The sequence below is a fragment of the Eleginops maclovinus genome, chromosome 8, assembly GCF_036324505.1.
Source record: "Eleginops maclovinus isolate JMC-PN-2008 ecotype Puerto Natales chromosome 8, JC_Emac_rtc_rv5, whole genome shotgun sequence".
Taxonomy (NCBI): Eukaryota; Metazoa; Chordata; class Actinopteri; order Perciformes; family Eleginopidae; genus Eleginops; species Eleginops maclovinus.
This window is the reverse complement of record NC_086356.1, coordinates 16704274-16729614: the sequence shown is the minus strand read 5'-3', so window position 1 is coordinate 16729614 and position 25341 is coordinate 16704274. Positions and strand designations below refer to the sequence as shown.

Here is a 25341-nt window from a genome sequence, read left to right as displayed (position 1 = left end):
CTCCCTTATTAAAATCTGGTGCACATGACTTTTATTCATTGAAATCGAGCAACGGCTCAGTTTTCATGTTGCACATCTACTGTGTAATCTTACGTTTTTACAAACACTCATAAAGGTATGGAACGTTTCAAATTTAAGGCTGCATCAATACATAGTTTTATATTATTATTTATATTTATTATCCATTCATTTATGGATTAATTGAAAACATTTACATTTTTAGTGCTGCTTTTTAAGATAATTTTAACTGTAGTTCCTCTCAGCTCCACACAACCTTCTAGTTAATGTTTAGTTTTTTCAGCTGCTTTTGGTTTGTGTCTGCAGAGCGTTGAAACACTCTAAAATTTCTAAAATAATCTTTAAATTAGTGGTAATGCTAGTTTGTATATGCTGGATAAATGAATAGACAATTGTTTGCTTATCATTTTCCCGTGTCCACTATAACCTGAGAATAAGTCATAATTGTGTTGAAAGCATTTTGCACTGCCCCCAAGTGGCCAGAGATGACTTAATAATATGCACTGAGTGGACCTCTGAAGCGCTTTCTGTGAAACTAAAAGCCCTCAACATGCAGTTTCTGAGAGAATGATGTGGGCCTACTTCACCTGCATAAAGGGAAGGCCTGATTTCAAAGAAATGGAAGCTGAACAATAGAAACAGCTCTGCACACAGTGCTGTGATTCAGAGAACGTTTTCACACCACAGGAACACGAACAGTCATACCTTATAATTAAAACCTTGGTGATTCACCTGCCTTCACCCGAAGCTACAAATTACCAGCACAAAACAAAAGTCAAAAGAATTACCTACATATTTTCTTTTACTTTATTTTCAAATATTGCAATGAAATGAAATGAATGTCTGACTGTTTATTTATGATAAATGTTGACTATATATTTGTGTAAATACCTACCTCGTTGTGATTCATTAAAACTGATCTGTGTTGGCAGGAAGTCATATACCTTCACTGCACACTCTTATATATCCTGTGTGCTGGTCTTACTTATAATTTATTTATCATTTTAAGCTAGAGCAAATTCTTTGATTTGTAGATTTTAAAATGTTATATTTTTGCTGCACTGTGAAGCAGAGGACTCCTCATAGTGAGATCCTTGCTCAATGGAAAACCTGATTTAATCTAAATGTAGTTATTATTCTGCAGTAAAGATTATTGAGACTGTATGATAAAGGAAAGAGGAGCAATGCCACTGTACTGCCTGTCCGTTTAAGATGAAGCTCAAGCCAGGAGAGGGTTAGCTTAGCTTAGCTTAGCTAAAGGCTGGAATCTGAAGAAAACTGCAATGTCTCTTTCCAAATCTAACAAGGCTTAAAGGTGAGTATTCTCCAGCACGTAAAATTCAATGCTTCGTTTTTTTATGGATTATGAAAACTAGATAAGTCTTATCTAGTGAGATTTAGGTTGAATGTGTTAACCCTAGACACAAGTTTGTTTTGCACAATATAAAAAACACACAGCATCCATACAGTGAACATGCATCATTTTTGGTGTTAATAGAAGTTGAAGTTATTATTTTTACAGGCATTTCAGAATCAGAATCAGGAAACCTTTATTCATCCCACAGAGGGGACATTTGCATTTGTTACAGCTAGAAAAAAGCCAAAGACAGTTTAATATTACCCAAAAAGCATTAACAAATATTAAAGATGACACAATTTACAAAATACACATCCTGTACCAGTTGAGATATAACAGCTACTGTAGGTATACTGTATATTGCACAACAAGGGGTGTTATAGTCTGTGTTGTTATATTTGTGGTGGTCTACCAGGGTCCATCATGGTTATATAGTCTGACCGCTGCAGGAATGAAGGAGCTGCGGTATCTTGCTGCGAGACACCGCAGGAGGCGTTTTTTATTGTTGACTTGATGGTCAGATTATGATAAATGTTAAAGGATGTAAAGGGTCCAATGTGAACAGTGTGCTTTTCATACAGATCTACAGTATAAGGCTAAAATACATACTAATTGTTCTTTAACTATACTTTGAGTTGATTATTTATCCAACAAGGACCGTACATCCAACAAACATCTCTGAAATTTCTCAGGAAGGACACTTTTTTGAATGATCCTTTTCTCACGCAGATTTTTTTCCTTTCAAAGAATGCCTGAATACTCATACAGCATAAAAATGTGTTTCTATTTCTTTATTGAATCCTTTCACTCCACTTCCTATTCCAAGAGATCTTTTTTAGGGCAGAGGGCACTCCCTCAACCCCCCAGAAAAGCTAGAATTATGTCTCTGTCTTTCAGAAAAAAGAAAAAACTTCTTCTACCTTTTATGTGCTGACAGGACGTCATGGGTCAGAGGTTTCAGTTTCTGCCAAACACAGGCTCTATACTCTGTGATCTTTTAACCTGACTTCCCTTTGAATATTTTATTTTCCTTACCTGCATTCAAGTATAAGAGTCACAAGCTGCAAAATGGAAAATATACCAGGGTAAAGAGATGGAAAAATCAGTGTGAAAATGCCTGAAAATCACAGGCAATTTAGTATTTAGCTGAATCTTGACCTGCTTTACTTTATGTACAACCTGCATCTTCTTGTGTTCTAGTTCCTTCCTGTCTTGTTTTCTAGTTCTGTGGTTAATGCAGTGTTTGGTGTCATCTGCACTGGCTCTTAACTCCTCAAACACGCTCTCCGTAATAAAGAATTGAGTGAGTGAGTGAGTGAGTGAGTGAGTGAGTGAGTGAGTGAGTGAGTGAGTGAGTGAGTGAGTGAGTGAGTGAGTGAGTGAGTGAGTGAGTGAGTGAGTGAGTGAGTGAGTGAGTGAGTGAGTGAGTGAGTGAGTGAGTGAGTGAGTGAGTGAGTGAGTGAGTGAGTGAGTGAGTGAGTGAGTGAGTGAGTGAGTGAGTGAGTGAGTGAGTGAGTGAGTTGCTCTCTATACTGCTGCCATCATTAGGGTTAAATAAAAGCGTCCTCAGACAGCAGTTATTGTAGCTGACTTAATGCAAACCCTACACAGTTTTTTGTTGAAAAATGATCTGAATAAGGCTCCTCTTTTGTAATGCAGTATTTCATCCACTCATGCATTATGGGGGATTTTACTGATGATAAGCAGTAGCCTTCAGGTTTCTTTGAATGCCTGCAGGGGCTAGGACACTCTGCTGCGTCATCATGCTTAATAACTTTACCTCAGTCTTTGACTTCACATCTCAGCCAACATTCATATGCCCTTTACTGAATCCATGCTCCGACCTGACTGCAAAGATTAGAAATCACTGCATCATGCATGTTTTACTTCCTTTCTTTATTCTATTTGTATGACTAGTTGTGATAAAAGGATGGAAGCCATGTGTGAGTGCATTCTTCCTGGCTGTACACTGACTGACGTAGATTCGCAGGTAGTGGTGCATTATGTTTTTCTATCCAAGATGACATCATCCCCGTGGTTGTGGTGACATTGCATCTGCACGCCTCGTGTTAGCGTCTGCCAAGGTGACTGCGTGTTAAGAGGTGCGGACAAAATGTGGATTTAATTTATTGCATCTATTTTCTGCTACGTAGCAATTCACCAGCTGGTTGAGGAATTGTGCTAGAGTGTGATGGGAAGTGTGTGGGGGGGGATATGTGCATGCATTTGTGAGGGAGCAGGGGGCGTGTATTAGGGGAGGGATGAAGGGGTATTGTCCGGCCTCCATGCCCTCCGCAGGGAACTGGGGATCTTATTTGACAGCTTCAAGGTGGGAAGTGGAGCGACCAAAACAAGAACCGTAGCCCCCATTTTTTTTAACCCCCTCCCTTTTTTGTGGGGGGAGAAAAATCCAATCATCGCACTGTGGCTGGGTTTGGCTCTTTGTCAGTGCAGGGGGGGGCGGGAGGCAAGGCAGGCAGTGTGAATGCATATCATGACCACAATAGAGCAAACGAGCACAGTTCAGCCATGAAAGCCCAGCGGGAGAGGCTGAGGATTCCAGGGCTGACGCTAGAGTGAGTATTTTCCTCCGTTATCCTAGCAGAGGGCAGCTCCTCTGCAGTGTGTTGCTCCATCTGTCTCTGTGTCATATTTGTTGCTTACCTTCACTGTTGCTTGTGCAGCGTTAGCATTAGCAGCAGCAACAGCATCTGCAGCAGGAAACCTCACGTCAGACCTTTCCCAGCTCGTCAATAGAGGCTTACTTGTGGTTGTGTGTGTGTGTGTGTGTACGTGCATGTTCACGCATTTCTATTTTCATGCACGTGTGTGATAGACGGATAGATAACATGTCATGACAAGGAGTGCCGCAGATGCACAACATGCTTTCTTTGCTGGCGTGACACACTCACATATACAGTGCACATGTAAGCAACACACACATTATCATAACACAACTATGATGATTGGCAGTGTGTGTTGGATGTGATGAATAAGGAGGAAATGTCTTTGTGTTTCCACGGCAGGTTCCCCTTTTATCCAAGCTACTCTTTTGATACGTTCTTTCTATTTAGGTCAATAAGGTATTTGGTTCCCTCTAGATAAATGTACAATTGGATTGATAAGTGACTTGTTAAATCTGCTTTAAAAAGACTCTTTCCATGCAGATTTAATATTTACAGATATATTTTTTCTAATCATCCACAAATGCCATAAAAGACCAAAATCAACATCCTGTCTCTGAATACTTTCTGACTTCATTAGTTTGCATGTGCACCAAGCTCATTGGTTCCTACTGATGAGTCACAAGTGAATACTTAAGCTTTTAAGAGGTAATATTCTTAAAACAGCTGGCCACCGTATTAGTTTATTAAACAATACAGCAGAAGAATAACAAACAGTCAGGCTTTAAATAAATAAAGAATATGTGTAAGTAGGATGCAGTCAGAGTTGGATTTGGTCTTTTCATCGAATGTCTCAAAAGAAAGAGAAATATAGAAAAACATTTACAGATTTATTATTCGAAAAGTATATTATGGTCTGCCACTGCAGTAAAAGTTACTCACCTCTATATGACCTAAGGCTCTGCAGTGCATCTGTTTAGTTTGAATAAGGCTCCATCCATGACATAGAAAGTCTTTCTGTATGATTTAAATCACAGAAAATACATATTACCAAATAATCACTGAAGAATATGAAATTAGGTTAATCTGTAACTTCCTCTATCATCCATAGCCTTTTAGAACACGCGCTTGTCTTTGACTTTAATCTTATTCGAAGCAACTTAGGGGTAGAGACGTATCAAATGTCAAACTTTGCATACATGCCACGGGAACCTGCTCTTTAAACGCAATTTTGGTTCATTTAACGGGAATCATTACTCATCATGATGCTGTTGTCTTCATCTGGGCACGTGTCAGAGCTGTGGGGGGGGGTTCTGTCCTGTGTGTGATAAAAGACAACTATTCACTCCACTCCATTTAACTTACAGCCTAACACCCCGAAGCTTGAGTCCCACTCCCACTAGCCCCTGCAGTCCGTGCAGTCCGCTGCACGCATTTCATTTCTGGAGGTAAGCGCTCTTCAACCATGCCTGTGTTGTTTTGAAAGGCCTGTTAGTGCATGTTTGAGTCAGTCTGGGCATCATGCGTCACATGATGGAAAAGCACATACATTTGGCCCTCCGAAAATCATCTGCCATTGAAATGACATTGAAAGAGGAGGACACTGCTTATATAATGTTGATGGTGTCCCCCCTCCCCCATCTTGGCCTTCTCTGTTCTGAGGTTTATGCTCCTCTTTCATGTGCTAAGTAGGATTTGTGGCATTTGCAATACATCAAAGTGAAGAATGGTCTCAATCTGCTTGAATCCCGACTGGATTGATTCATTTAGGAGTTGGAGTATTGAAAACGGTTAAAGCTAGTTTTACTTATCTCCGTTATGGTTTGTATTGGAGGATTATATCTCGGCGAGTAAATGATTACTTTTTATAAATCTGTTTGCAGGTTGACCTTCAGATTATTTTAAGAACTTCAAGACTTTTATCCTTGTGTTTCTGAAAAGATGATTTCTTTATAGGGTAATGCATCTGGGATGTCTGAGATAGCACGTCCTCTCTTTGAACTCAACATTTCATTCGACCAGAAGCTCTGATCTGTCTTTCATATTCAAGGACAAGCCTTTTTTCGAGGTTGCTGTTTCAAAATTGAACATTTTTGTTGCTTCTCCATGTTGCTTCAATGGTGTTTATGTAATTATTGGTTGCTTGGACATGTATCTAGGCTCCAGGTATGTTGGTACCATGGGAGATCGGAGTCCTCGTCTCTGTTTTCTTAAGGATGTTGGTAACACACAGATAGTCAATCTTTTGATCTCTCAGTCTGTGAGATCAAAAGCAATTGCCAATAGTTTGGTTGAAAGATTGATTTTTACTCCAAAAGGTGAATTGTTTGCTAATGTCGTGAATCAAACATCCCACTTCAAGGGTAGCTTCAGTTTCAGGGAATTTAGCTTTCTGCTGTAGCTTCTCTTAAACACCGTAAAAGATGTACTCATATACTGAAGAAACAGGACAAGAAAATATCTGTATATTCTGGAAAAAGAGAGTGGCAGTGTATGCTTTCGGTCAGGTTTTGTTGGCTTTATTCAAGCTGCTTCTGATTTTGTCAAGAGAAATAGTCAAGTGATTTTCGTTTTCCCCGGCTCATTCAAAACTCTCAATAATAAAAAAAATTCTGTATCAATGAATAGCATCAAACACCCACTCATGTCACCTCTGACCCACTCTCCTTCTGCTCAGTGTTCATAGATGTTCAAGTGGAGCAGGAATTTCAATGAGTCAGCTCCATACAAGAATGCAGGGATGTTTTTAGACTGGCTGTTTTTTATTCTATTGACAATTTTTGTTGATGCCATCATGTACCAAAGTATGGGGTGTACGGCCGCAGGGGTAATTTATTCACTTAGATGTTCTTAAAATAAGGCAGGAAAACATGACCCTATATAGTCCAAGCAGGTGTTTAAATCAGGTGCACAAAGTGGTGATGGAACTGCTGCAATGCATTGTCAGCAATGGATTGCATTAAATAGTTTTCAGCGCTTTTTTTTATTATTTAACATTAAAGTTTTACATAAATCACAGTTTTTTAAGTTGAGTCCAGAATCAGAATACCTTTATTAACATATCAATGAGTTTACAGGCTTATCGAATATCAGAAGTTTGCAGAGAGGTTTTAAATACTCATTGGGAAGCATTTTATCTTGTGGGGAAAATGTTTGTATCATTGAAGCATTAATACCAAAACGGTGTTTGCCTGGACAACAGCTAAGATACTTCGTGCAGTTTTTGACCACAAATAGTACGATGGAGCAATGTTTTTACATTTGGGTTCCAACTTTGTTCATTTTATGCATGCACACAAAGATGTCATACACATACCTCTGCCAGTTTCATGTTATTTTGCTGAGAACATGCCATGAAACCACAACATTTGCAACAAAGATAATGCAGAAGCTAGCATAAATGGGTTGATATGTGGCACCATCTATAATTATGCTTAACATACAGTATGTTTTGTGAGGCATTGATCATTTTGTTGAAAATTTGAAAGTGTTTTTTTATTTGTGTGCAAAATATGGAGGGGCAAAATTTGATTTCATCCCACAGTCATTAAGGCAGGATATAGCATTAACACTGTAAATGTTTCTTTTCACATGAAAAAAGGTATTTAAATATGAAATACCACACATACTGTATTCAGATATCTTTAATCAGAAACAACTCACATGATGATGAGACGACTGCATGTGATGACAGGGTAGCCGATGACCTCTGTGTTCCTGATGCTCTGTGCGAGTTTGACTTTGAAGCATCAGTTCTAATGTGGAGCACAGAAACAGAGCAGAGCCATAATTAGAGTGAAGGCTGTCACACTGGCCTGTAGGGAGCTTGGCTGAGCCTCTCTGAGGAAATGCACACAAAGACACACGCAGTGAATTTGTACTGACAAAATGGCCTCTGATAGCACTTTATTACACATCGGAAGAACCAGTGGTTTTGTGCCTGTCATGGTAGTGTTCCTCCTCTGTCCTTTTTTGCTCCTTGTCTCCCGTTCTGCGCTTTCCAGTCCCTTTCAGGCAATGCACTTGGCTTTGGGCTTGTCTGCAGCAGCCTGATGGTCCTCAGGTCTGACTTTGTATTTCCTTTGAGAAGCTTTCTCCTTCTTTTGCTCTCCTGTTCACAGTTGGTATCATAACTGATAGTTAGGAAGTTCTTTGGCCATCATAACGACCTGCAGCAGAGCGGGTACGTTTATCTTTGTTTTGACTTGATTGTGAAAGTAACATATATACCTAACTTCATCAATCATGTGACTTCAGAAACCTCACACACACACACACACACACACACACACACACACACACACACACACACACACACACACACACACACACACACACACACACACACACACACACACACACACACACACACACAAACAAACAAACAGAGGCGCTCTTATCACTGCTCTCTGTTATTGCATCAGAGCCAGGAGTCTGTCTGCAGGACTGGACTTGGCTCTCTCCTGTAGAGAATGGTCGCTGGATATGAGTAATCAATGGCTTGGTCCTCAAGTTGGATTCTTAGTTCCCGTAATGGAGACTCTACTTTGAAATGTATTTTGTCCTAAACCCTGACAGCTGCTTTAGATATTTGTCTCCACACAGTGTTCTCCCCATGGGCAGCTATGATCAGCTGACTCTAAACTTCACACATACATGCAGGACTGGAAATTCAAATGTATCTCTAAACTGACAAAACACCAGTTTTTATGTGTTGTGCATGCGTCAGCACCACTTCTCGAACCTTGTATTTGTTCTTCTGAAAATTACATTTCAAGTGAAAACATCTGTTAATCAATATCTTGGATATATTTGGGATATTTTAAACACGGATAACGCTAAAGAACTGAAGGTTTTTTCAACAGTCTTATTTGTTTGACTTCTTATCTGCTGGCCAGAGAACATGAGTCAAGGATCAAAGGTGATGAAGTTAAGGTAAGGCTCCCATCAAATAATGAGGTAGGACTGTCGATACAGGGAGCAGCTGAGAGAGAAATGTATGCAGGAGCAGAAGAAATCCATGCAGAAGCAAAGCATTTCCATTTCAAATAGGTCCAGTCTAATACACTGACCCTCCAAACTTTTGGAGGGGAGCCAGCTGCAAGTGCACAGCAGCATCTGCTGATGATGCGGCACCCCGCCGTCTCACAACCCCCCTGCACAGGATCTGAAGTGGTAGATGCCTGTTACATGATATCAAGCATGTTGAGCAAGGGAGCGGGGTGAGTGTTTGGGATATGGAGCACAGCCGCAGCGGGAAAGGAAAACAAAAAGTCAGCTGGTGTTAGGTGTCGTATCCCTGCAACAGTGGAGGCGGTCCACACCTGACCTGAATCACACTGAGTGTTTCAGGATCCTCCCTGGATTACTTTTTACTTGAGGACAGAGGAGGACGAGGTGTCCTCTCTGCGGATGTGTTTATGCCGCAGCTGGCTGCAGATGTGCCTGTGCAGAGGAGGTTTGGTCCTAAGGAGAGCGGAGGTAGGAGTGCTTGTCAGGACTGTTCTGGGGGTCGCATCCTCCTGAACTCTGAAAGCCGCCGCTCCTCCTCGTCAGGTCATCAGAAGCCCCCTTTACATCTCCCTCTGTGGCATGACTCGGACACAATGTCAGATTCTACTCTGTGGACAGTTCTGTCCAACTTTAACATGCCGAGTTTCTTCAGCGGAGCCCGCCTGCGCCGGTCCAAGAGGTAACTAGTATTAAGCGTTGCCATTTTTCTTTTCGACAATTTGATATCTTTAATATGATTTTGACAGACAGGCTCCTTTGCATATGGTTATCAAATACAGACATTAGTTAAAAAAACATATTTTTCTACCAAATAAGTGACTTTACATGTATGGATTTCTTTACTCTGAAGGCCAGGTGGGGTGTTTTTCTTGTATTTACAGTATGTAAACGGAGCTGTTTAATGCGGCCAACATGAATACAAATCTGGGTGTTGCCTCCTAGCCTATTGTGTACTATTTGCTTTTTGAGACAAATGGTAGTTGAATGTTTGTTGCTGAGGCAGTCTCAGATTCCTTACACAGGATGTGCACTTCCCTACATGAAATCCTCATTAATTAAGAGTGGAAAGTTGAAATGCTGATTATTTTTGATATTTCCTTTACTGATTGTTGTCTATGATGTTATAGTTTCGGTTCACCACCAAGGATTTGTTCTTTGTGTAAAGTTATTGGTTTGACTTTTTGACTCTGCAGAACTAAAAATCCTTTATTGGTTTATGTGAATCAGAATGTGTAGCCACTGGTAATAGCTAAGCCACTTGATCTCAGTTTTCTGTATATAGTTTGTTGATGCCCATAAAACTGATATTTAGCTTTAATCCCTGCCCTGACCCATTTTATAGTGGAAAACAGCTTAACATGAAATACTGGCTGTTTTTGGACATCAGTACGGAAGAATTCCCAAAACGCTGCCATATTTAGTGGATGCTGAATAAGTCTGAGTTCACAGCCATGTTTTCTGCTCTGGGTTTTTGAATAAATTGATGATTGAGGTTAAGTTGAACATTATAATTGATTTAATTAAACTGCTATTTAAAACTGATACAAGGTTTCATTACAGATGATGACTAGTGGTTCCCTAAACTGAAATGAAATCAGCTGAAATGGCTGCAACTCTTTTAAGTTTTTCTTTTTTTTAGATGATATTGTAATTCGAGGAATTAGGCAGCCAACACTTCCTGTAAACTTAAATAAAAATGGAATATAAAGGATTCAGTAAATGGTATTCTGCAAAAATTTTGGATTTTGAAGAACTGCAAAGTGTAAGACCATTGCCTCAACTATTGGCCATAATATCCAAAGGTACTAAGTTTAATATGTAATGCACATTCTGTGAAAGTATAAGCTTCTGGAAATCTAACAAAAACCCCAGAGATTTGTCAAAGCTGAGTCTCTGAAAAGAGGTGTAGAAAATCAGTCTTCAGTGGCTATGGAAAAAAAAAAGCTGCATTGCTTTTATCCAAGCAGCAAGTTTTTAACACTATTAATAGAGCCGTGTGTGTCATATGTGTGACTTTGAATTTGGGTTTGTCAGCGAGCAGCAGTGATTTTTTGTGGCATTGCACTTTTTCAGCTCACCTGACAGCTCTGACAAGGAAGCTAAAGAGGCAGGAGTGAAAAAGATTAATCATGGCTTTTTGTTGACACGGGTCAGGATCAGACGTTTCAAATGTATCTGGATTCAAAGCGTCTGAATTCAAAGACTGTTATCTATTTTTGCTTCTTCCCGTACCCAAAATAAGTAAGCATTCTGAAATCTAAGAAATTGATTTTGACAGATTCAGATGACTTTGTGAGAATGCAGTAATGTAGGTCAGTGAAGAAGAGAAATAAATGCAAAACTTTTTAAGATGCACTTTTAATAAACCTTGATATGTCAGGTATCTTTACCTTTGGTAAACACCTTTTTATAGATTATTTCCAGTTGTTGAAAAAGAGCGATGTAGCTTGGCTGTGGAGATTTCACGTGTAACGCAACAATGGTGTGATGAGGTTGAGGGTTTTGCATATCACCGTGACTGGTAAACCCTTCTATGGATCCGTTCCAGGAATCTCACACATCTGCAGAACGGCATACAACACTGGCCTACTTTCTCCCTATCTTCTTCGCCCAGGGCTGCTTTATCCCTCCTTTAAAGCTTCTCTATAACGTCACGCTTTTTTCCCCTCACTCAGCCTTTCTGGCCTCAGAGGTACCCGCTCAGCTTAGCATCAAATGTGATAAAGACGGCCTGCGTGCCGGCGTAACTGGTGACTGTTCGTTTGGTGAAGTAATCCGGAAGCAGTCATTTAACGTCCCCATGAGTGGCACAGGGTAGATTGGGCAGCAGTGTGGCATTCTCTGGGCTTAATCCATATTGAGAGGGTATAAATAGATCTTGTTAAATCTGATCCTCTTTGACTTTAACAGATATTATTCACCCGTCTTTCCACCATAAATGATTCTTCGCACATGTCAACAATCTTGATTGCAGGGGTTAAAAACATCTTGAGGACATGTGTGGAATGTCATTTCAGTTTAATTAGGGTTTCCCCACTGATTTCAGGAGAGGAAATTGGATTTTTGGGTAACAATGACATGTCAACAGGACTGAAAGCAGCTTGGGATTCTTTTATGCACATTATTGGGCCTCCATGAAAGACATTCTCTCTTTCTTATCCTAAATCTCTTATTTACTTTGGCATTTTTGAAGTGTCTTACCTCAGATTTACCAAGCTGAATAAACAGGACAAACTCAAATGTAATATGTAAATAAATAAATATCTGTCCGCTACAACTGATTAAATCAAAGGCGTATTTATTATAATTAGAATATTATAGTAATAAAATAATTGTTCTAATGTGCTTGTCGCATCACATTGAAATTTAAAATCCAGAAATGACTGACCTCAGCTTGAAGGTCATTGCTTTTTTTGGATATCCAAATACCTGAACTTTTCTCTGTAATGTCGAGCATCGTAAAATGTTTGCATCGTCTAATTTATAATCATGAGAGGACTGAGCCATGAGGACCACTAATTGGTTCCTATTTCGCAATTGTTTGTTGTCTATTCATCATCACGTTAGACTTTACTATTTGGCTAATTGCTCAGCCATTAAGCAGCAGCAAGTATTCTCTCTCTTTCCGCTGACTTTTCTGGTGTCATAGTAAAAACGATGCATCTTTTTTGTGGGAAATGGCCCGTAGGTCATCAACACCAACATAAGCACAAAAATGATCCAAAGGCCTGTTGTGTACCGGATTCTCAAGGGCAAAATGTGAGGGAGAATTAGTAGATTAGATTAGTTGTATTGTCCCAGGGGGGAAATTCATTTTAATATCACTGTACATGAACACAATATACATACAATATATAAAAAAAGAACATTAACACAGACAACAACAGCTAGCGACACACATGGCAGATTACACTCAGCAGGGCAAGGCACGTTTATTTATATAGCACCTTTCAACACACGGCAATTCAAAGTGCTTTACAGAAAATAAAATCATTAAGAAACAAATAAATGCAGCAGAAACACATTATACAATGGCATTTAAAAACAAAGATAATAAAATAAACTCAACAGGTATAAAATACATGAATAAAAGCCACACTGCAGTGTGACATATGAACAGCTCTTTCAAAAGCAGCAGCAAAAAGATACGTTTTCACTCTGGATTTCTTCTACATTTTGTCAGTAAACAGCATTGTCTTCTATGCTCTAAATCCACCTGGTGAGCAGGGGTATGAGAAGTACTCAGATCTTGTACTTGAGTAAAAGAAGAAGTACAAGTGTGTAGGAATACTCTGTTATAGTAAAAGTCCGGCAATCAAAATGTTTCAAGTCAAAGTACAAAAGTGTTTGCATCAAAATGTACTTAAAGTACCAAAAGTAAAAATACTCATTATGCTGATTGAACATTTCAGAATAATATATTTTATGATTATAATTATTGACGCATTAATATTTGTGGAGTGAAAGTACACGATCACCTCTAAATTGTAGTAGAGTAGACGAACAAAGTAGCATAAAATGGAAATACTCAAGTAAAGTTTCTCAAACTTGTACTAGCCTGGCAAACCAGACCTACATCAAGATGTTTGGTCTCGGCAAACACAATTGGCAGGGCTCCATCCGAGGGGCGGGATAAACGGTTGTCTTTCAAATTCCCTCTGCACGCAATAGGATAGCGCTTGAACCAATCAGGGCAACGAAGAAGGTGACGAAGTCAGAGCGACGGAAAAAATAGCACAATACATTCTACAACAAAAAAAGTTTAGGTCTGAATCAAACATCCATTAGTTAATTGTTCTGTGATGTCACTGCTGTAACATCTGAGCCGTATAGAACTGTGTCACCTCAGAGTAGTTTGTTGTAGCTTTGGTTGTAGCGTACCCCAAACATCATTCAGTCCAGATTACTTGTTGAATCTCTACTTCATCGCTAAAACATACTTAGCATTTGTAAGTGAGATGAACCTCATCCACCACAATCCCTAATAGGTTTTCTTGAAAGACCTTGGTGGCCAACATGTCTCGCCATTGTGTCTGAAGAAGCCAGGATTCAGGACTCCCATATATCAACTGGCACCAGCCGCTTTGAATGTTCTCCTGGTTGCCTTTGCCAAGTTGCAGGGGCGAGAGTCCAAATTTGGTAGCCTCGTTTACCTGGTCCTCCATAAGCGCAATCAGTGGTGAGACAACAATCACCAGTGGGTCTTCACTGAGTCCCATGCGTTCGGCCACCAGCGGAGCTAACTGATAAATTAAACTTTTGTTGTATCCGGTCGGTAAAACTCCGAAAACGTCTTTCTTTAGAATGAATGACTTCAGTGCCGTTATCTGTTCATTTTTCAAAGAAAAGCTTAACTCCAAATCGTTTAAAGTCGAGGCCAAAGCTGATTCGAAAGACTGCTGTTCGTCGGCAGCAGCCATCTTCTTCATTTACATGTAGCAGGGACTACACACGTAACCTTCGCAACTCTTTCGTCATTATGTTAAGCCCGCCCACACACAATCACACGATGTGTTGGCCAAGCCAGAGTTAGGAATTTGCAGCTTGCGAGCTAACGAGGAGTTTCTAAGCGGAACCCTGGCTGCAAATTAAATTTGCTACCGCTAGGGTGCGCCTAGATTTCTAGTCTACTTAAGTACAGTGCTTGAGTACATCCACTTAGTTACTTCCCTCCTCTGCTGGTGAGTAAGATTACAAAGCATCTAACGGTACAACTCCTGCAATACTTGAAGCAAACAGAACACCCTGTAGTTAAACCAAAACGTCCCTTGAAAAGTACTGTTTTCTCAGAAAGGTTAACCATAATCAAGCAACAACCAAAGGGTTAACGCTTAGCATGTTGCTTTGGTCATTAAACACTGCAGTAAAATCAAGGAACACACACACACACACACACACACACACACACACACACACACACACACACACACACACACACACACACACACACACACACACACACACACACACTAGCCTCAATATTTAAATGCAATATTCAAATAAGTATGAGAGGATAAATGTGTTTCATGTGGTGTTTGTATTATGCAGAGGATGGAAAGTGTTATTGAATAACATCTTAAAATTCAGTTAGAAATGGTTCAGCTCTCTGAGGAGGTTATGTAACGGGATGTCATTGAGTCTCTGACCTTGAAGTGAATTCATGTTCTCCCGGCACGATGCAGCGTTTCCACTGACAGCCTCTAATTTGAAAATATAAACCCAAGACTTAACGGTGCATTGAACACTGAAAGCTGCTTCTTACTTTGAAATAGTTCATTTTTCCTCTCAAGGTTAAAAACTGGACTACATTTGAGTCATGTGTTGTTGATCGCAGTGGTCCCTTGTGAGTCACAGTCGTGTATTAACATGATTAACACAACTGAAAGCATTTTAAATGCTACACAAATAAACTGTTTTTGGTGACGGAACCAGGATGTTTTGTCTCTTTCATAACACAGTTTGCACCGATATCAACTGTTGACATCAGGACTGTAAACACACACTTGAGTATATCAGAGGCGATGTTTTGGTATTGTGATAGAGGATTCAGTCAGAAATACAACTGAGAGTTTGTAATTTGTTTTGTAATTGAATGTGTATATGCTATGATCATACACTGTATATGTAATAGGTATAATCAGCTACTATGAGTGACATTTAATTCACAATAATGAGCCCTTTTATTTGACAAATCTATGTTTGTAAAACTGTTATTATGTTGGTCATTATATAAATAAAATGTGTTGAAATATACTTATGGAAACACCAAGAGCTGGAACAAGTAACGGAACATCAATGTATCAAACTTAACCCCTACTTAGTATTTGTTTGTTTAAATGTTACTCAACCACTGAATCGGTACATTTATCGCAATCTTTTAACATATTACATTTTGAGAATTAAAAAAAAAAAAAAAACATTTTACAGGTTCACAAATTCAGATACAAAATAATGGTTTCCCCTTTTATAACACCTGACCTGAAAATGCCATGACAGAGAGTGACTTATACATAATACAAAATCCAAAGAAATAGCATCAAACAAAAAAGAGCCACAAATACAAATACTACAGCAAGGAGCACGCCGTATATTGTAACATATTCAAACACAAAGTTCTTTAAAAATAGGGACATATGATTTGAGATTTGGCCTGATCTTTATCAGGGAATATGTGAAAATGGTATTTTTTTGTCCTGCCTAATATTTGACTCTGTGGTTTCACAGCTGCAGAACGAGCAACAGAAAAAGCCTGATAGGAAGCGGTCAGTCTACAGGTTTACCCCGTCCCCACTCCCCTCTCTCGTCTTTAACAGGTGAGTGTACAGTACATGTCCATGTCTACAAATCCTTTCATATAAACTGTTTGTTATCAACTTAAATGTTCTTTCTCAAATGTCAAAAACTCAAAATCACAAATGTTTGATGCAAGTAGAAGTATAATCCTTCTGCATTTCCCTGTCCTTCGCCTTCACCAAATAGCAACACTATTAGGAACAGTCATACAATATTGATATGATCAAATTGACAACATCGCAGTTAATGTACTCGCTATTAAGTGTTGACTGATTCTAAAATAGGCTTGTGAAATATAAGCTAACTTCTTTTCAGTTTAAATAAATCTGTGTCAGGTCATTTCTGTGGTGTTTGGGGGAGATTTAAACCGGTCAGCAGCAGGTTGAAGGGCAGAGATTGTGCTGGGTGAGGAAGTGGTGGCCTGCAGAGAGGAAATGCACAGGAGCGGGGGTGGGGGGGGGCGCCGCCATTTACCACAGGGCGTTTTATTTCCGGGCATTGGTCAGCAAAGATCGAGCCACAGCTCACAGAGTTTGGTCTGTACTCCAACATAACGAAGTCTTAAAGATGGACCACAATGTTCCTCTTGCTAATGAATGTGTTCAGCGCTGGGATGACCTGACTCTGTGGCTCAGTCACAATATTGGGGCCAAAGGTAAGAAAAACATCCTTTCAGTTCCACTTACAGCAGGAATAAAAAGTGAGTACACGGCAGAATACACGAGTGAAGCGCAATAAGAAGGTTTCTAAATAGACTGGATGTTTTTCTTCTGATTTCTCAGAGATCAGACCTTTGAAAATGATCATCAATCATTTTGTACACAACATTACCTTGAACCATATTTCCTGTTATTCCTCATGGACAATGTTCTCAACAGTCAGAAATATAATAAGTGTGTTCAGGTGCACGATAACTACAAAAGGAAGGTTATCATCTGTAATTGGCTGTGATTTAAGATTAGAGTGGAATAAAATGGGTCACATGGATAAGGTCTGATCAATGCAGACCATAAGGTTTGTTCTAACATTACGGCGGTAAAAACACAACTGCTCATTGATGCTTTTGAAAAAGTCCTACTACTAGATATTTTCATCTTAAACATGATGTGTTTAATGGCCTAACACTTCTATAAACATCAATGTAATACAGTATTACTGATGGAAGTAACGAGAGGAAGTCCTGCGCAGTTGATGGAGGGCAACTCATTATAGATAACCTATCATGTATGCTACAAAACATGCTTATTTTATTTAAGGAATAACCTAAATTCACCCTTGTTCCTCCAATTCAGACGCCAATCTCCTTGAACTGTGCATGCTTTTGCAAATTCTGCAATCAACTTCAGTAAATCGCCTTTTCTGTTATTTAACTTTTTAAGATTTGTTTCTTCTTGTTTTTCTTGTAGGAACAAGCCCACAAGACAGTCCTAGAAATTTCTCTCCTAGTGCCTCAGCTCATTTCTCCTTTGCACGAAGGTAATAACAACCATTGATATTCACTTGATTTCAGGTGGACTTCAGCCTGTAGAGACCAAAAGGGCCCTTGAAGGATGCAGTTAATACAAATAAAAAAGAGTGTGCTTTGAGTCGTAGCTATTCAACAGAAAAACTGAAATATATTCTCTGCCAGCCCAAGTGTAAATATATTGCTTCTTTAGTCTATTTCTGCTTTACGGAACAGCATCAATGTGTTATTCATTTATTATTACTTTTAACTCAACATGATTTCATGTAATTGTGTTTTTTATTAAAATCCACAGTCATTGCCACAGAGCAGACAGGTAACATTTTATTTGAAGTTTTCACTTGAGCTTGAATTTTCATTACATCTCCTTTGTATAAAGTTGACTTTATAATCCTACCCCCTTCATTAATTTTCTGTTCCATCATTCTTGTATCAGATCTTCGTTCAGTGTCTGCCTATGTTATGTTAATCATATAATCTGAGAAAATACAAGGTCACAGGTCGCCATTCATCTATAACCACATATTCATTAAGATTGTAGAAGTTCATTTACACGTGTTTAATACAAACATGTAAATATTGCATGTTTCATTTGAAAAGATAAGTTGTTTTTAAAAGAAGTCACGTGTTTCTCACTGACTAGCATCATCATTTATTGTTCATTACGGATTCAGCGTGAGACTCTGAAGTGTGATGTTCTGTGTTTGTCTCTGCTGTTGTGTAACAGGACTGATGGTCGCCGCTGGTCGTTTGCCTCCCTTCCCTCCTCTGGATATGGAACCAACACGCCTAGCTCCACCGTCTCTGTAAGCATCATTTACTCACCCAGTGTGACTCATGTGGCATCAAAAATATAAAGAGTCAACCTCATTACGTAGAGCAAAACTAAATAACTGAGAAATTAAAAGTAGCATGGAACAATTTAAGGAAACAATATTGTGATTATTTAAGATGTTTTTCTTTCCTCTTAGTGATAAACAAGGTATGACTGTAGCAAGCAACATGAATAGACGTATACCTCTATGTTTCTACAGTCAAATAAAATGTTGCTGTCGCTTGAAAAAATTCTGCCAGGGGTTATTTTTGTATTAACCCAGCCATTAAGAGAAGGGTAAACTTGCTAGTGTTGAACCAATAATTAGTAGTTGTATACTTGACATTACTCAATAATATCCACATTTGATCATGACATTCATAAAGATCGTCAGGAGAAGACCGCCTTACTGATACAAATCAAGGAGGTCCTAATTCATAGTCATTAATGTGTAACATTACAATCATACAATCCTACGATGTGCTGAAACATTTGAGAGATAAGGTAGAATGTATTTATCCTGAGGTTTATTGTCGGCAGCAGTTGTAGAACAAAGTAGGGAAGAGTGCAAATATACACGGTCTAAGTTTAGATATAAATTAACCATAACATGCTGTCCAAAATATGCACAATGCTGAAGATCAAAAACAGATGATGATGATGATAAAAGATTCTGAATCTCTGTTCCTGTCATGGTTCTGTCATGGTTCAAAAACAGGACCCAAGTGCAGCAGTGAAAGCAGGGCAGGAAAGGACTGGGTTCCAACAAAAAGTGAGATTTATTCATAGCTGTACACATAAAACATGGAACACTGCAAGGGCAGGACAGAAAACAAAAGCAAAGCAACAAACAACTGGAAACAAACCGGGAAGTAAAGGGAGGCAGGGAGGCAGACAGGCAGGGCAGACCTAGGGATCAACAGGACTGGTACATTCAGGAACGACGACCAAGGGATGACGACCATATAATGACGACGAGGAACACAACGGGTAGAGTAATACACAGGGACTATTCACAAGACAAGACAGAGCTGGGGAGGGGATGCAGAAACACCAGGGCAACAGATGACAACAATGAGGCAATCAGACAGGAGGGAAACTAAAGACAGGAAGTAAATCTAGACAAGACTCAAGGAGGGAAAACATTTCAAAATAAAACAGGAAACAGAACCCTATGATCATGATAGTTCCCCTGCTGTTTGTCATTCATACCTTTTTTTCCTTTAATTCTTTATCTGGAGTCACATAGTATTGATAATACAGTTTGATTGACAGATCAATTTGTGACCCAAAAATTGCAAATTAAATAACAACCAATTCATATTTCAAAAAACCTGGTAGGAAGTTGGCCAAGTAAAAATCTTTCCGCATGCAGGACAAAGTCAAGTTAAAGTCCCTCTAACGTTGAGAAGAGTACAGTATTTTTCACGGTGGCTCTATTTACCCTTTATGAGTCTGGCTCCCAATTCTTTGTGAAAAAACACTCTCTATGAGAGGCACTGTTTTGTTCGGGAGTAAACATGACTTTGTCAAGAAGGCAACGAGCACACACCCACACATTTCTCTCTCTTATTGTGACTAGCTCCTCCGTCATCGTCTCTGAAACATAATTGTGTTCAAATATATCTGTGTTTATAGGAAGTAGAGATGTGCATACAGTACAGTCCAGAAAAACACAGACTAACAGGAATTACAAAGTATCATGTGGATTGTGTTTTTGTTTTGTGTGACATTTGGTCAGCTGGTACATTTCCTTGTATTCACACCATCTATCGAAGGAAGCATGTCTCTGCTGAAATCATGAGTCAGTGCATACTAGAAACAGTTAACGTTTTTAGTATGATCTGATGGTCAAACTCATTCTTGAGTTATTCACTACAACAGTTAGTGAATGTATTTATTATTTGATCTCTCTGATCAAATAATAAATACTCTGTCAGAGCTGTATCAATGTCCCATATACATTGTGTATGCTTTAGGGGAATTGGTTTATAATTTGGGAAATATGCTTATTTGCTTATTTGCTAACAGAAAATATTGCACTGGTCTACAGCCAGGAGATGGTTAGCTTAATTTAGCATGAGCAAGTCTGGAAACACTGGGAAACAAGGTTGAAAATGCTTCCACATCACATCTAAATGTCACTGATTACCACATGTTATGTTGTTAGTTTAGACTTTACAAGGAATTAAATGTAAAATGAACAAGGTGGGCTATTCCCCTTTTTTTTTTTTTTTTTTACTTTCGGGCAGTGCTAGGCTAGCTGTTTCCCCCTGCTTCCAGTCTTTATGCTATCTGACTCTCAGGGGAAAAAAAGGGTAATTCCCAAAAGGTGAAACTATTCCTTAAAAGTTGGTCCTTTACAAAAATAGCCAACATGCATGATTTTTCTTTCATGGTATTTTTTTTCATCCACACAAAAAAAAATGCCTTCTCTTTTTTTTTCTTTTTTCATTTTGAATTTAAATGTGTTTCATTTCCAGTCATCCTGTTCATCACAGGAGAAGCTGCATCAGCTGCCCTTCCAACCTACGCCTGATGAACTGCACTTCCTCTCGAAGCATTTCTGCACAGAGAGTATCTCTGGGGAGGAATGCCGCAGAGCCACGGCTCAGATGCGACCAAGATCACGCAGTCTCAGGTATTTTTCTTCCATCCTAACGTGCAAGTGCGTACCATTGGTGCCACTCTAGTACGGATTTCTTAAAATAAATCATTACTTGGTTTGTGACTCACATCCAATTTTACATCAAAAAGCAACTACATTATATCTATAAATAGTATATGTATATCAAAAAGTAACAAAACAAATCAAAACTAAATAAAGTTGTAATAATACTGAAAACAACTAACGTAACTAAAACAAGCATATCAATATAAAACTAAATATGGGTTCAAATTAGTCCCACATATTCTTTCCAATACAGATAGGAAAATGTTCATATCATAAATATAAATGAATATTATTAAAATCCGAGCCACAGAGTAGTGCAATTTATATTGTTGTATTGGAGTACCATCAATTATATAGTACAATAGATTGGTATCAAATGCAGTACAGTCCCTTCCTAAATATATGATTCTTGAATTATAAATCCTAATGTTCCCATATGATCTCCATTACTGGGGCCCATATGTCTTTAAGGAAAAAATATATGAATATATAATCTTAGCATATGTGTATTTTTGTCTATTGTATCAGTACTTTGTCAATCATTCTAAGCCACCGATTTTTGTCCAATTTGTTTCTCAGCCCTGGAAGATCTCCTTCATGCTACGACCATGAGATTATCATGATGAATCACGTCTACAAAGAGCGATTTCCCAGAGTGAGAGCTCACAATATGTTTGCTAAAGACGTGTCTGGCCATTAATTATGTTAAGCATTAACAAACTGACACCATCCCTTCTTCCTGCAGGCCACCGCTCAGATGGAGGAAAGGATTCAAGACATCATCCGCAGCAACTCTCCGGAGAGCGTCCTCCCTTTGGCAGATGGTGTGCTCGGCTTTGCCCACCATCAGATTATTGAGCTGGCCCGTGACTGTCTGGAGAAAAGCCGGCTAGGACTCATCACCTCCAGCTATTTCTGCGAGCTCACTGACAAGCTGGAGAAGCTTGTTCAGGAGGTGAGGCAGGAATTATAGAGATGCACACCAACATCTGAACAGTGAACTTCAGCAAGAGCGTATATATCACTTCTGGGTACCATCTTTGTTTAGGTTTTTTAAAAAGTGACCAAAATCTATGTTTTTGTTATGCAATAGAAAGAATACTGTTTTTCATCCAGATGTTCAAATGAGTCCTAGGGGTTTCCAGAAAAAATGTACAACCTCTACTTAGAAATCATGATGGTGATACGTTAGAGGCACAAATTGTCATAAATAAAAACCATGTTGAGTTTTTGCTGTACCTGACTTTTATCTTTCTGTACAGTCAACAGAGAGATCAGAGAGTGAGGAGGTCAACTTCATTAAAGAGCTGGTGAAGAAGATCCTCATCATCATAGCCCGACCTGCTCGACTGCTGGAATGTCTGGTAGGTTAACATCACGTTTATTTACCCATGCAATTATAAAACACTTTCCACTTTATTTTTAATATATTTCCTATGTTCGTGTTGCTGGTTTAGACAAAAGAGAAACAATGTTGCTGTAGTATTTCTTTTGTAAGTGCTTTCAAACAGGACGTCAATCAGAAATTGGTATTTTTCTCATGTTTCTTTTTATGTGTGACTAAAGTAGCTAGTAGTTAAGTCTGACTGTTTAAGTGTATTTCTCTGCTTTTAGCAGAGTTGACACTTTTTACTGCACACTGCGACTTATAAGAGACATCCGTGAGTGTTTGATCCAGAAGAAACAAAGTTAACTGTTCCTACATATTTAAGTAAACTTCTGAACTTCATTAAATCATGCTGCTGTGTGTCTGCAGGAATTTGACCCGGAGGAATTTTACCACCTTTTGGAGGCCGCTGAAGGACACGCTAAAGAGGGCCAAGGCATCAAAACAGACATCCCACGTTACATCATCAGCCAGCTGGGACTCACAAGAGATCCTCTGGAAGGTAAAGCAAGTATATCATCGTCATTAACATCAATGATGATAAACTACAAACTATAACACCAGGAAAAGGTTTAAGCAGAATAAATTAACGTGCTTAAAAAAAACATACAACATTCAAATAATTATTAAAAACTATAATGTTATCGTTAGTTCTTCAAGCTATTTGGGACAGCCTTCCTACAAATATCTTTCCTTAGAAGTGTTGGTAAATTTTAACTAGACAATCAAATGGCCAAACAGCATGACGTGAAAAAAAAAGAAATTGACATTTAGGTTATTATACCAGTAATGTATTAAATTCCACTATTTTTGTTGGCAGTTTGCAGGAAATTATGGTATCTAGTGTCTTTTTAGGGTTTACTTGGAAAAATGATAATGTATTTCCAGAAGTTTCTGTGCGCTCATCACACTTTTACTTATATCATGCCATTAAAGTGCTGAGTGTCACTGTCATCAGGGTTGCGGTAAATGTGAATACACAGTAACTGTTGTGGTGAAGCTGTGAAGGAATGAAAGAATTGAGAGACAAAGATACTCTTGACTAATGTCCTGTCCTGAACAGAGCGTCTTTTCTAATGACCCTGTGTCCCTCCAGATTCAGTAACAAACAACATTCATTATGACTAATTAGAAAGGAATGGCCTCCCCACAGACCTAACACAGATCCACACAGGCTGCCTCATCAGCCCATCTCTCCGCTCATTTCCCACGAGTGTATCTTATGTTGCGTTTACCCCGAGCCTTATGTGCCTCAAGCAAACGTAAAAGGGAGGACAGATGTTAAATAGCAGTGGCAATGTGTTTACAGGCTCTCTCGGGGCAGGACAAACAGCCCCCTGTGAGAGTACACACATGGACTTTGGCATGATTGCAAAATAACACACACAAAAAAACTCAAAGATGCAAGGTGGTTTATAATGAGCAGTTGTTCTGGAGTGGTGATTTTCAAAATGAGTGTTGGACAGGTGTTTGTGTTGCCAAATCTAATTTCCGCCCCATTTACTCTCGATTCAGATTATCTTTGAGTCAGCACCTCACACCTAATAGGTCAATAAACCCTGCTTTTATGTTGTTTTGTTTAAAGGTCCTGATTTCTCAGCATTTAACTTTGTTTTAAAAACTGCACTGCAGAACATGTTCAGGTCTCACATGCAGTTTTAGATTTATAATCCTCTAACACTTTAAACATTTCAGCTGCTTTTTCTCTCTCTCTTTCTTTGTTCTGTAGAAATAGCTCAGCTGACCAGCTGTGACAGCGGGATTGCAGAAACACCAGAGACAGACGACTCTGTAAGCACTAACAAATAGTTTTTGTTTCTCATGTTGATCTATTCCCTCCATCTTTACTGCATGAGTATGAGAAAAATACAGGTTTTATCTGTTTGAGTTGTTCTAGTATTTCTCTCTCTTGTCGCCCTTAGTCTCAGAGCCTCAGCACAGCCCTGCGGTGTCGGCGTAAACCCTGTGAATTAGATTTTGAGATGACAAAACTCATCAGCAATGGTGCTTATGGGTAAGGCATCTTATTCCACGTCTAATCATCTAATCTCTGGTTATAGATGCAGCAACAACAATTTCATTTTTATTATTATATTAGATTTACTTCCCCAGTCTAGGAAATTGTTTTGTCACAGCAGCGTGTAAACAAGGATTTGCACACGAAATAAACATAAACAGTATATATTTATGTTATGAACAGGAAAAACACATATAATGTTTGTATAAAGTATCTATATTGAATACACAATATAATTGTACAGAATATGTTTGTATAGACATAACAGACCAACCTACTGCCTAAAAAATTTTTTGAATTTGAGACTTGATGTTTTTCAAATAGAGTTTAATGGAAATATCTCTCCTTTTAAACCTTTTCTTACTATCCCACAGAGCTGTGTATCTGGTTCGTCACAAGGAAACGAAAGCAGCGGTTTGCCATGAAAAAGATCAACAAGCAGAACCTTATTTTGAGGAATCAGATACAACAGGCCTTTGTGGAGAGAGACATCCTCACCTTCGCAGAGAACCCTTTTGTGGTGTCCATGTACTGCTCCTTTGAGACCCGGCGGCACCTGTGCATGGTCATGGAGTATGTTGAAGGTCAGCAGAGAGGTTTTTCTTTTGTGCATTTTAAGTGCTGCAGCTGAAACACTTTGAACAACATCTCCTTTGTGTTCTCTTATAATATATCACCG

The 25341-nt window shown here is 38.9% G+C and overlaps 1 protein-coding gene across 1 annotated transcript in view; it reads left to right on the top strand.

Annotated features, from left to right (window-relative positions):
- Nucleotides 1–25341, top strand: part of mast4 (microtubule associated serine/threonine kinase family member 4) — a 73495-nt gene that overhangs the window by 33471 nt on the left and 14683 nt on the right. The window contains 13 exon segments of the mRNA XM_063889377.1: nucleotides 16237–16325; nucleotides 17712–17781; nucleotides 18066–18086; nucleotides 18498–18576; nucleotides 21068–21225; nucleotides 21838–21913; nucleotides 22004–22213; nucleotides 22521–22622; nucleotides 23015–23147; nucleotides 24375–24436; nucleotides 24568–24659; nucleotides 25037–25067; nucleotides 25069–25246. Of these exon segments, the coding sequence (XP_063745447.1) occupies nucleotides 16237–16325; nucleotides 17712–17781; nucleotides 18066–18086; nucleotides 18498–18576; nucleotides 21068–21225; nucleotides 21838–21913; nucleotides 22004–22213; nucleotides 22521–22622; nucleotides 23015–23147; nucleotides 24375–24436; nucleotides 24568–24659; nucleotides 25037–25067; nucleotides 25069–25246 (1301 nt within the window).